Source organism: Meriones unguiculatus, chromosome 15 (genome assembly GCF_030254825.1).
Source record: "Meriones unguiculatus strain TT.TT164.6M chromosome 15, Bangor_MerUng_6.1, whole genome shotgun sequence".
Classification (NCBI taxonomy): Eukaryota; Metazoa; Chordata; class Mammalia; order Rodentia; family Muridae; genus Meriones; species Meriones unguiculatus.
The window spans coordinates 71645811-71658613 of record NC_083362.1 but is presented as its reverse complement, the minus strand read 5'-3'; the positions used below and the strand labels follow the sequence as shown (position 1 = coordinate 71658613).

Here is a 12803-nt window from a genome sequence, read left to right as displayed (position 1 = left end):
CTGTGGCTGAGGCCAGATCTGGCTTTGAGGGAGCAGGCATGCACCTGCAGGCTGTTGCTTCACTTGGATTCTTGAGCCCGGGAGCTCAGGACCGGCTCTGCACCCACAGTGTTCTTACATGGAGAAGACCTGCCATGCCCAGCGACACCAGGCTTGCCCTCTTTGCAGGTGTCCGACTGCAGGCAACTGCTTCTGGCTTGTTGGGCATCCTGGGGAGAAATGAGATGGTCTCCCAGCCTGCAAGAAACATGAAAAACTGAATAAGTACAGATATTTATTTGGTATTTGATAGCTGACTGCATCACAAGGAGAAGCAAGAAGTGACTGTGCCTGAGATTCTTTAGGGAAATGGACATTTGAAAACATACCTTTTTGTTTAGTTTTGTCTTTTTAAGTTAAAAATGTTACTTTTATTTAGTGTGCGTGCACACGTGTGTGTAGGCTCATATAACGGTCAGAAGACAACTTGGAGCAGCTGATTCTCTCATCACATGAGAATCTGGTGACTGACTTAGATCATCAGGCTTGGTGGTGAGGAAGCACTTTTACCTGCTGGGCCTTTTTCTTTAAAGATGGGATCTCACGCAGCCCATGCTAGCTTTGAACACACATAGCTGAGAATGAACTTGAACTTCTGACCTTCCTACCTCCCTCTTCCAAGTGCTAAGATGACAAATAGAGCCACCATCTGGCTAAACCACCTTTTTAAAGAGTGGCGACAGAAGCCAGCAGGCCCTGGGAGATGGCAGCTGAACAGCTCACACCTGCTAGACCCCTTGTGAATCCACTACACTACAAGGGCTAGCACACGCTAACATGTCAGTACATCCCAGGAGCTGTGGATCACACAAGGCCCCTTACACTCCCACCAAACAAGACACAAGCCTCTTCTACAACGGTAAGGCTGACTGTGCCATCCTGTCACTTCAGCCCTGCACAGAGGCAGGCGAGAGGAAGACTGAGGCAACTGAGTTCTTCTAACACTGAGTGATGCCTGGTGCTGTGCTGGCCCCATGCTGGTGGAGCTGGAGACAGGTCTGGGAGAGCTGTCCCTGAGAGTCGGGCCGAGCCCTCTGGAGGCTCTGTGGGTCAGCCTGGACAGGGCTGAGGAAGCCTCTCTAGTTGTGTGTGACAAAGCGTCCTCTCACTCCAGCTGGGAGACACCTGCCACAGACTCAACAGGGGCTCAGAGAGAGCCACAGCCTCTGTCTGCCTAGGGCCACACCAGGGAAAACGGTTCACGATACATACCAACCCCTCATGGTTCAACAGGACCACAAGGACAAGGAGACCCTTAACCGCCCTGTCAGAGCCAAGAGACAATTCAACATGGTGCTGGGGATGCAGTGAGTCAGAGGTGGGCTTGGGGTGACCCTCAAACATAGATTTGAGACCCATGGGAGATGGAGGAGCCGAAGAAATGACATTCTGCGTTAGGAGAATCCCTCAGTGGTCATGGTGGGTACGGGATGGCAGGAGAGGAGGACGGAAAGCCAGGAGGCTGAAGTGAAGGCCCGGAGGACAGAGGCGGGGGCAAAGGTGAAGGGTGCGGTTTCGGCTGGCCTGTTTCAGGGGTTCTTGTCAGTCCCTGAGGCCACGCTGATCCCGAGACACTGGCAGGGCTGCTGTGAGCACATCTGCCACGTTCGCATTGGGCTGGGTGCCATCAGTGAGCAGAATGGGCAAAGGCCCCAGATTAGGGCTCCAGACCCCGTCTAGAACATGGCATTTAGGAGGAAGCAGGAGAACGGCAGGAGGCCAGTCCACTGTGGCAGAGACAGGGGTGGGACAGCCACTGGGAGGGGGTTGGATTAATAAATGCAAGAGGGTGCCAAGAGCTGGGAGGGGTTAAGTCACCTGTGATCCTGGCAGTCACTGGCTGAGCATGCAGGGCTGTGAGGTCCAGACTGGCGGAAGTAGTGGGAGGGAACCACACACTCCAGTGTAGAGAGAGGCTAGCGGAAGAAGTTGGGGAGGGGTAGAAGACAGCCAAAGGGGGCATAAGGTGCAGAGAGGGCCGCAGAATACAGGAGGGTTAGTTAGGCCTGTGTGTCTAGGAGTCAGGTCCGGCAGGCACCGCCAAGACAAGGCTGAGAGAGGGCAGAGTCCTGTGCCCATGTTTACCTCGGCCTTTCTATTCTATATGATAACAGCAGTGTTTGTTTATCACGAAAAATTAGATAGTACATAGGTTGAGTAGCACAGTCCCTACCACTATATCCACAGGTGAACTCTTAACTGTGATATCTTTTCAGTGTGTATATGGCCGGGAATGTGGCTCAGTTGGCAGACTGCCTGCCTGGCATACAGGGAGCCTGGGTTTGCGCCCCAGCCCTGCACGAACCAGGCATGCTGGTACGTGCCTCTAATCCTAGCACTGAGAAGATGCAGGCAGAACTGACTGAAGTTCATCCTCCACTAACTAGCAGCTTCCAGGCCAGCCTGAGCTAGATGAGGCCCTATTTCATTGTGGTACGCGTCTTCAAGCCCAGCCCTCGGGAGGCAGAGACAGTCTGAGTTCACAGTGATCCCTGAGTTCAAGGTCAGTCTAGTCTACATACAAATTCCAGGCTATCCAGGCTGCAAACTGAGACCCTGTCTCAAAAAAAGGCATGACCCACCACACCTGGCTTTTGTCTCCAGGTGGGGGTGGGAGTGGTGGTGGAGGCAAACACATACTTAAAGAACCTGGGACTAATGGCCAGTCTGGCTATACACACACTACTTTAGAGTCTGCTTTTGCATTCGGCAACACACTGTCACATTGTGAGGGCCTTTCCATGTCCTTAACTATTCTGAATGCTGCTATGTATTTCCAATACTGTTCTTGCTGATTACCATAACTTAGGTAGCCAGCCTTCTACTGTGGGCACGTAGTTTTTCGTAATTAGTCTAGGTGCAAGCACCCCCGTGCATGCTGACCCAGAAAGTGCCAGCTCCTTGGATCTGTGGGACACACATTAACTAAGTATCCTAGAAGAGCGAGGAGTCAGGATTTGTCTGGAAGTAATGCAGGGCTACCAAGGGGCTGGTGGTTGTGAATGGAGAATCAAATTCCCTGAGCGTAAATTCAAAGAAGCCGACATGGAAATTCTGACCAGAGTCCCTCGCGGCCCTCAGGAGGCTGGGGGTTTTCTGCAAACTGTCACGTTCTTGTGTCACACTGAGCGGATCCCACCATGTCTTTTCTTGCTACAAGGTTTGCTCTGAGTGCTTCTGAGGGTAGGAACCACACCTCACTTTGTTTGAGGGCCCCAGGACTGAGTTTACACCGCGTCAGTCACAGAAACAAAAACTGTTGAACCTGGAAGTGGTGGCATACGCCTGTAATTCCAGCACTGAGGCTGAGGCAGGAGGACAGCGAATTTGAGGCCGATGTGGGCTACAAAATGACATCCTGACTCAAAAAAAAAAAAAAAAAAAAGTTGTTGAGTCTCCTGGGCAGCCATAGCTTCATGGAGGGAGGGACTACAGATCCGGGAAGTGCTCTCACAGCTTGGCAGGTCCATCTTGGCCAAATACCTCCGGATATGACCTCCAGCAGGGAAGCCAGCTCAGCTCACACACTGGGAAACAATGCCCAAGGGTCTCTCCACAGAGCAGGTGGCCACAAATGAACAGTGCCCCTTGGTCAGGTGTTAAATTTGTTAGATTCACAGTCACTTCTTACTAAAATATCCTTAGATCATGGTTGTCTTGCTGTGAAGCCAAGGTTTTAGTCCTTTTTCTAAAAATTTAAAAAAGATGTTTTTTTCTTTCCCATGTCCGACAGGAATTTCACTCATTCCTCTTCCTCCTTCCATAAACGAATGGGTCATGTTTATAAACTGACTAATATTCACCTCTCATTATTTTCTAGATCCAAACAAAGAGCCCCTCAAATCTAAGGGATGAATTGGAGGGCAAGAAAGGCATGCGGGCTCAGTTCATACTGCTGCTAACTTGTAGGTGTGGTAACACGGTTGCTCTCTTTACAGTACGTTTTCTGCTAATCATCACAGTGTTTGCACATTTATGGGTACAGGGTGACCTTTCAGTACATGGACTCACGGCACTGACTGTACCAAGGCAACTGTCGCAGCTATCTGTACGTGGGTGTTCTCACTCCTAGGAGGTATGTGTTGACCTATATCTCTTTAGCGTGATGGTCTCTTAGTTTCCCTGCAGGCTGAAAGTGCTGGTTGTGTGTGTGAGAGGGAAAAGGACAATATACTAAGTTGTGTATCAATAACTTAAAATAAAAGCCTAGAAACAGAAGCATAAGAGCTAGAAACACAGAGGCCCGAGCACCAATCCATGGCATGGGTTGTGAAGTACCACACAGCAAATTGCAGATGTGTTCCAAAACTTGCAAGAGCTGGTGCTGGACCCTGGTGCTCCTGGCAGCTGCATCATGGAGCTCACAAAGACAGGTACTTCCATCCTGTTGGCTGCTAAATGTCTCCTTCTTTACCATAAAGTTACCACACAGTAAAACTGGGGATAATAAAACTCCAGCAATAGGGGCTAACGAAGACACAGTGTGGCCATTAAAATATAAGATCACTCCTTGCTGAGAACTGGAGGCTTTCAGCCAGCTCCCTATGACCTTCTATTCACACACTCCTGTTTATAGTTTTCCCTAAACCAGAAAACACAGGTCATGAAGATCCCAGAAGGGACTCTTTGACTAGTGGTGAGGCCTTTCAGGAGGTCCAGAGGCCCAGGTAACCTGACTGAAGTTTTATTTTTCTGTCAAGATGTAGAAACTAGGCTACAGCGAATGAACAGTGCCTGGCAGCTATAAAATGGACATGACTGCTTTCCTTATTATTATTTTTTTCCTGTGTTGGGGATAGAACCTAGGCTTCATGTATGTCCCAGGCCACATCATTGCTCTGAGAACCTCATCTGAAATAAGAGCTGTGACACTCCAGTCCCAGCACTGGGCCTGATGCTAAGAGGATAGGCCACAGGAATGTACAATAGGACAGGAGGTCAAACTGGGTGAACTCACCATTGCTCAGCAACTTCCATCTGAAATGGCCAGCACTGGTCTTTGGATGTGGCCCTGGAATTCTAGTTACACTCATTCTCCTTCTGGAAGAAACCTAAGTGTGTATGGGGGGGTTAGAGCTCAACTGTTTCCCCTCCAACAATCCTCAAGAGATAAACAATAGAGAAATGCTTTACAGTATGAATGCTTTATTATGCACTTTGATACATTTTACACAGAAGTTAATCAAGCAAAGCTCAAGAAAACAGACTCCCGCCTCCTGTATCCCGGACTTACACTGGGCACCCCGTCCTGTGGCCACCAGGGGTGACTGGCCGACGCAGGGGCTCATCCCCACTCCGCTGTACACTGGCCAGCCCTTTCCTCCGTGCCTTCCCCGTGTTGGTCATGATCTGGTGGGAGGAGAAAACAGGTTTGAGACAGCATGTCCCTAAGAGCCCATCTAGAAGCAGAGAGGACTAAATGCAATAGGTTTCCAGGATAAGATGTTATACAAGCTAGGCTCAAGGGCACCTGTATCCTAGCACTTAGGAAGTAGGAAGATCGGAAGTCAGTTACATGGCAAGTTAGAGACCAACCAGGGCTACATGAAACTCCATCTCCAAAATGAATGAATGAATGAATAAATGAACGAATGAATGCTAAAACAAATCCAGGATCTCTGACTTCTGAGTTTGAGGCCAGCCTGGTCTACAGAGCAAGTTGCAGGACAGTTAAGGCTACACAGAGAAACTCTATCAAAGAAAGAAAGGAAGAAAGAAAAAAGGAAAGAGAGAAAGAAAGAGAAAGAAAGGAAAGAAAGAAGGCTATACAGAGAAACTCTGTCACAGAAAGAAAGAAAGAAAGAAAGAAAGAAAGAAAGAAAGAAAGAAAGAAAGAAAGAAAAGCAAAAACAAAAACGAAAACCAACTAAACAACAACAAAGCCAAAACTGTAGGGATTTGGGATGGCTCCCTAGCACCTATACAGAAGTCTGGCAGACATGGTCTAGCTTGTAATCTTAGCTTAGGAAGTCCAGACAGGGATGCCGGGGTAAACAGGTAAGTAGACCAGCCAGATCCCAGAGCTCCAGCGTTGGTGAGAGATTCTGCCTCAGCGTGTTAGGTGGAGAGCAATAAAGGAAGATGTGTGACATGTGGAATCAACTTGTGACCTTCACATGTACACATGCATACATATAAGCACACATACATGTGCACACACCATATGCCAAAAAAAGAAAAACCTAGTAACAATAAAGAAAAATAAACAAAAAGGGGGGTGCTTAAAGTAAGAGGGTCCATGCTGCAGGCTACTTTTTGGAACACAAAAGTTGGGGGAGAGGAGCGTCTTAGCTCTGTGCATGGCCACATGCAGCAGTATAAAAGTTAAAAAGCCAGTTGAGCAGCTGCTCTGAGCTTTGACAAGGACTAGATATTTGAAGGTGAGAAGGGAGAAAAAAACAGGCAGATTTGATTTTGACCAAAACCCAAACATTCCAGCTTGGTGTAGGGGTGCCTGCCTGTGTAAAGCCAGCACCCAGAGGGAGGCAGTGGACGGTGCATCTCTGTAGGCTCAAGGCTAGCCTGATCTACATCCTCTAGGCTAGCTAGAATTTGGGCCTTCCCAAGGAGCCTGCACCTAGGATATATATCAAGTTGAAGGCTAGCCTGGGTACTCAGTGAGACAGAAACAAAACTAGCAGCTAAACTATAGCAAAGGGGTCAGTGCCACGAGGGCATCTTCAGCTGAGTCTGAGGCTACCGGCTCTCTGTTCATGGGAGCTGGCCCCCAGTGCCTCCCACAGGGTCACTTCCATCTGCTTCTCAGATGCTGGAGAACAGGAACCAGCAATACATCTGGCACTCAGAGCGGCCATTCAGTAGCCATCCCTACAGGCCAGAGCGCCCCTTCGACCTGCTGGGCTTGCAGAAGGACAACCGAGACACTTCCCAGTAGCCCTGCCTGGCCTGCACTCACTGACTAGGCAGTGCTCTCCAAGATGAATTCCAAGGAAATGCCTGAGGAGCATCAGAGAGTGAGTGACAAAGGGTGTGGCTCAAAAGAACAGAAAATTCTCCAGATGCAAAACATATTTTTCAACCAAGCTGAAAAAACAGTGCAGCCCACGACTTACACATTTGCTCAGTGGTAAAGGCTAGTCAGGCCTGGCACGCTGGTGGCATGCTTAAAATCCCAGCACCGGGGAGGCCAAGCTGGAGGATCTAATGGCTAACCTGGGCTGCACGGTGAGAGCCTGCCTCAAAAACTTAACAGCAACAACAAATCAGAACAACAACAAAAGTGGTTAACTAAAGCTAAAAAAAAAAAAGTTTTCCCTGAGTTTTTTTTTTTTCTTCTTCTTTCATTCCCTCTCTTTTTGCACTGCTGAACATGAAATCCTAATTCAGTGCAACTGAGCTACACTCCTCAACTCTCTCTTATTTTTTTGGAAGTAGGGGGCAGGGTCTAATAGTTTAGGCTCTCCTTAAATTTGTAATCCTCCTGCCTCAGCCTCCTTGGTTCTGGGATTATGTACAGATGTGTGACATTATGCCTGTCTAGTATGAATTATTGTAAGAAAATATAGGTATACTTCAGGGCAGACAAGCTGGCCAGTGGGTAAAGGCAGCTGGTGACAAGCTTGGCAACCTGAGTTTGATCCCCAGGACCTACATGGTGGAAGAAGAGAAATGACCCTTACAAGCAGTCTCTGACTTCCACATGTGCTGTGGTATGTACATGCCACACAGATACCACTTCTCTCCCTGAATAAATACATGTAATTAAAAAGCAGGCCCCCATCCATCCATCCACCCCTCAACCCACCCATCCATCCATCCATCCACCTACCCATCCATCCATCTACCCATCCATCTATCCACCCATCCATCTACCCATACATCCCCCACCCACCCATCCATCCATCCATCCATCCATCCACCCATCCATCCATCTACCCATCCATCTATCCACCCATCCATCTACCCATCCATCCATCCACCCCTCAACCCACCCATCCATCCATCCATCCACCCACCCATCCATCCATCCATCCACCCACCCATCCATCCATCTACCCATCCATCTATCCACCCATCCATCTACCCATACATCCCCCACCCATCCATCCATCCATCCATCCATCCATCCATCCATCCATCCACCCATCCATCCACCCATCCATCCATCCATCCACCCACCCATCCATCCACCCACCTATCTATCACCTCTATACACACAGAAAAGAACCTGGAACCAGCAGAGCCTGTTAGCTGACCAGTATTCACTATCTCACCAACAGAACACCACTTTGTTGACATGGTAATGTGTCCAATTAAAATTAATTCATCTTTTCAGACTCGTGTAGCTTGGGGTCACATGACCCTGTTTTGACTCATAAGAAATGGAGGACACCAGAGTGAGGTTTAGGAAAGCACTGTTGGAAGAAGGTGGAGCTGGCTTGTGTGTCTGGCCTCGTCCTGACTTTACTACAGATCTGTGCAGTAGCCTGTCAGTCATCTCATGACATGTAAGCAATGGAACTGAGACTGAGGTACAGGGCCAATGAAACCTAAGCTTCAAAACTTTAGAGGGGTGTCCTAGTGATGTGTTCATATGGTCTTGATTTGCAGGAGTAGAAACATTTGATGCAGTCAGTTAATACTGCCGTCTGTCCTTTTGACTCCTTTTGTCGCTCCCCCTTAAGTCACTTGATGCTGGAATGATCAAAGCAGGTTTTTGTTGTTGTTGTTGTTGTTGTTGTTGTTGTTTTTCCAGTTTGCCAAAGACACAGTGAGCTGAGCTGAGCTGAGGTTCCATTCAACTTGAGCTTAGTAGGAAAACTTCATGATTCAGTCATGTATGGTCAAATACTTAGCTCTCCTAGTGTAAGGATTTACTATGTTAGAATATTTTCAAATTTCAGTGTGCAAAGAAACATGGAATGCCTGTAAGTCTTGCCGGTGAAGTATGGGAGAATATCATTCCAAAATAGGCCCCTTTGGCATTTTGAGCTAGAGACACTTGAAAAATCACAGATGTAACAGTGGCCTCTGAACTACCCTGCTTCATAGAAACAAGAGATTAAAAACATCAGGCAAAAGCTGACTGTCCTGTATCAGGAGATGAGACATTTCTGGTTGGAACTCCACGGGGTGAGAGAATTCTGTCCAAACACATCTTGTTAAAATATCGCTTGTCATCTTTTCCCTCTCAGTAGAACACATCCTAAATGTAGATGTGATATAAAATAACTCTGCTTTAAAGGAAATAATTTATTCTGTGCCAAATATGAATGATCATGGTTCAGGATCATGGATTCAAGTTATCCTGAAATAGTGACGGGACCTTTTACAGTCACAGAGAGTAAAGCCATGTATGTGTGTCTGTCTGTCAACAGGTGGGAGGGCTAATCAGACTTTTCTGTTGGTCTTAGATACTGTCTTTATCAAGGATGAGGTCTTTGCTCTAGGAATCAGATGTTATCTTCACTGCATTCTTAGTTTTCCGGTTCCTCCCTAGGCTAGATCTGTAGCACACACTCCCAGTTTCACTGAGCAGTAGAGAGGATATTAGCTGAGATACAGAAGTTGGTGGCAAATGGCCGATAAAGGAAGTAAAGGCCACTAGGCCTGTCTCCTCTCTCTCTCTGCCTCCTATATGTGGGCCAGAGCGTAAGCTCTCAGCAACATGCTCCCTGCCATGGTGAAATTACAAACAAGCCCCCAATTAGATACTTTCTTTTATAAGTGTCTTTGGTCAGGCTGTCTCTTCACAGCAATTGAACAATAAGACACAAGGTATGTTTGTACAGATTTCCCTTGCTTTGCCAAAATTATGGGCAAGCACCATGCTAGATGTCACCACTGCCATTCTCTTGGAAGAGTAACTTTCTCCCCTCTTCAGCATTTGGCATGGCCTGGTGCAGAGGTGCAGAGGCGCTGTGTGCTCCGATATACAGCTCTCTCAGGGGAAGGGGAGCAGCATCGTGGCTCAGCAGAGCAGGAAGCCAGGGACAACTCCCTTCCAGGCCTGGGCACCTTGGCAAGCTGTCCTGGCTGTTCCTTGTCCCTTCCCTGCTAGTTTTTAAATCAGTATTAGTTCCATGCCACATACAGGGATTTCCGGAAGGTCTCAGACAGCTCCTGTCTTCAGGGTGATGTATGCCGGTCGCCTGAACCTCATATGAACCTCTTATTAGGAACAGTTCCATCTGTTCAGTGCTTCCTTTGTGAACCCCATGGAGGTAACTGCTGCAATTGAACTTCATCAGCATTCTGCCAGGTCAGGGAAATGGTCTTCAAGATTAAGGCTGTGAAACTAGTTTTCTGATGAAATGTTTCACAAGCGAACATCTTCTGACAGCCTGAGGCCTCTCCTGGCCCTGCTGCCTCTCACTGAAGGCCCCAAGTCATGACGTTCAGGCGCATACACTCCAGAGAAATGGCTGAGACTTGTGGGCAGTGCTGTGGTTGGAATGCGAGATGTCATCACAGGCTCACGGACCTGGCTGGTGGCAGTTTTGAGAGCTTGTTGAATCTTTGGGACATTGGGCCTAGATGGCTGATGCAGCCTGGCTTAGGGTGGACCTCGTTCTGCTTTTAGCCCTCTGCTTCCTGACGGCAACAACAGGAATGAGCCATGTCACAAGCTCCTACTGTGGCAGCCAATAAACTCCCCCCTTGCGCCAAGACGGAACATATTCCATGCACTGTAAGCCAAAAGAACCCTTTCCTCCCTCTGTCAGCTCCGTGGTCACAGTAAAACTCACTAACCAGTGAGCTGTGTCATTGGGCACATGTGGTTATGAGATGCGAGTTCTCCGCACCACGAATGCAAAGAGCAGTACAAGATAGGACCTCTCTTAAAATACCTGGTCCACACAGGCTTCAGCTGGCAATTTCAGGTCACAGTTCTGGGGGACAAAGGGCAACACAGGGGAACTTTGTGAATGATGGAGGCGCTAGCAATGCACATGTGTGTGACTTAAATAAAGTAAGGATGTTTCTGAGATTCTAAGCTGACCTGGGGCTGGGGGTTCAAAGGAGTTCCCCCAGAATATATGCATGCTCTGACCCTGTTACCTGGGAACATGACTTTATTTGCAAAATGAAGATATAATTTGCAGATATAATTAAGAGTCTTATAGCTGGGTGTGGTGATGCATGCCTGTAACCCCAGAACTTGGGGAGGCAGAGACAGAGGCAGGTGGATCTCTGTGAGTTTGAGGTCAACCTGGTCTACAAAGCGAGTCCAGGACAGTCAAGGCTACACGGAGAAACCCTATCTCAAAACAAAACTAAACCATTATTAAGAGTCTTTGAAATGAAGAGGTTACCCTGGGTTACTGAGGTGAGCCCTAACTGTTTCTACAAGACACAAGCGAGGACATATAAAAAGGAGGAGGCCACTGAAGACAGAAGCAGAGGTGAGAGGGAAGCGGACACAAGCCAAGGATCACCTGGAGTTGGAAAAGTCAAGGAAGGGGCCTCTTCAGAGCTTCAGAGGCAGCCAAGCCCTGCTGATACCTGCAGCCTGGACCTCTGTGCTCCAAAACTGTGACAGAATGCATTTCTGTTTTAAGCCAGTCAGTACGTGCTCCTTTGTCCCTGCAGCCATGGGAAGTGGACGCCCTTGGTCTTCAGCTCTATACAAGCCGTTCTTTTCGTCCTCACTCTACTGCTCACTGCCCCACACAGTGGTGATGGACACCGATGAGATAAGCAAGAGTGCATGGAACTTTTCTGCTAGATCCCAAACCATTACCTCTAGAGTAAAAGGGACATGCAGGCATTAAGGAGGTTCTGAATGTGGATTATGGTGCAATGACACCATTTCCGAGTGCCCACCATCTGTGGTTGCTAACTGAAAGCTGTCTTTTGAACCCTACCAGGATGTTCAACCAAACTGGCAGTCCCAGCATGCTCTGCCTCAGGCTTTGTTGTGAAAAACAGTGGGTACTGCTCAGACCTCTGCTAACTAGGTGGCAGTGGCTAGCCCTCCTCTAGCCTCCTCCTGTCACCTGCTTCTCTTTCTTCTTTTGTTCTTGCTCCGAGTCTATCTTTCACAAAGTAGCCAGAGTGTGACTTTAGGTTGATATGTTTGCTTATTTATTTGTTTATTTATATTAAAATATTTTTGAGATAGCCTTTCATACCTCCTAAGCAGGTCTCAAATTCACATGTAGTTGAGGGTGTCTTTGAAATTCACATCTTCCTGCTTCCACCTCCTTTGTGCCAGATTACAAGTATGTGCTTAGAATGGAACCCAGGGCTCCATGGATGCTAGGTAGGTGCTCCACCAAATGAGCACACCCCGCCCCGCTAAAACATAAATCAACCGAGTCTTCCCCACTCTCACTCCCTGCACTTACGGAGCTTAAAACCCACCTTCCTGCCATGACCTACAGAGTTCATGAGCTGGCCCCTGGTTCTCCCTCAAGCTCAGGTTCTCCTGGTGTGAACTGCCACTCACTCCAGAGTCCTTGGGAGGTTCCTCACATGATGGGGACAGGTTACTAGGGAGACCAGCTCCTGAAGAGGGCCTGAGGGTCCAGCTGGGGGTGGTAGTGGGCATGGACGGGCACGTTCTGCTTCCACTTGCTCCTGGAAATTGTTCCTCCGCTCTGAAGTTTTCATGAGAGCACCCTATCTGCCTACGCATCTGCTCTCTGGTACCCGAGACACTGGTGGGCCTGGCACTACCATCACTTCATGGGTGAAACAGCAGATCCCTCCTAACGGGAGGATTTCCTACTTGCTTGTTCACCTATTAGTTTTTGGAGCTGGCAGTTCAGCCTCATGTATGCTAAGAGCATGCTCTACAG

At 48.2% G+C, this 12803-nt stretch overlaps 1 protein-coding gene across 3 annotated transcripts in view; it reads right to left on the bottom strand.

Annotated features, from left to right (window-relative positions):
* Window positions 1-12803, bottom strand: part of Armc9 (armadillo repeat containing 9) — a 128622-nt gene that overhangs the window by 19675 nt on the left and 96144 nt on the right. For all 3 annotated transcript variants that reach the window (XM_060368775.1, XM_060368773.1, XM_021649741.2), the window contains exons 21-22: window positions 5273-5388; window positions 119-237 (exon numbers count right to left, since the gene is read on the bottom strand). In XM_060368775.1, the coding sequence (XP_060224758.1) occupies window positions 119-237; window positions 5273-5388 (235 nt within the window). The remainder of the gene's footprint in view (window positions 1-118; window positions 238-5272; window positions 5389-12803) is intronic.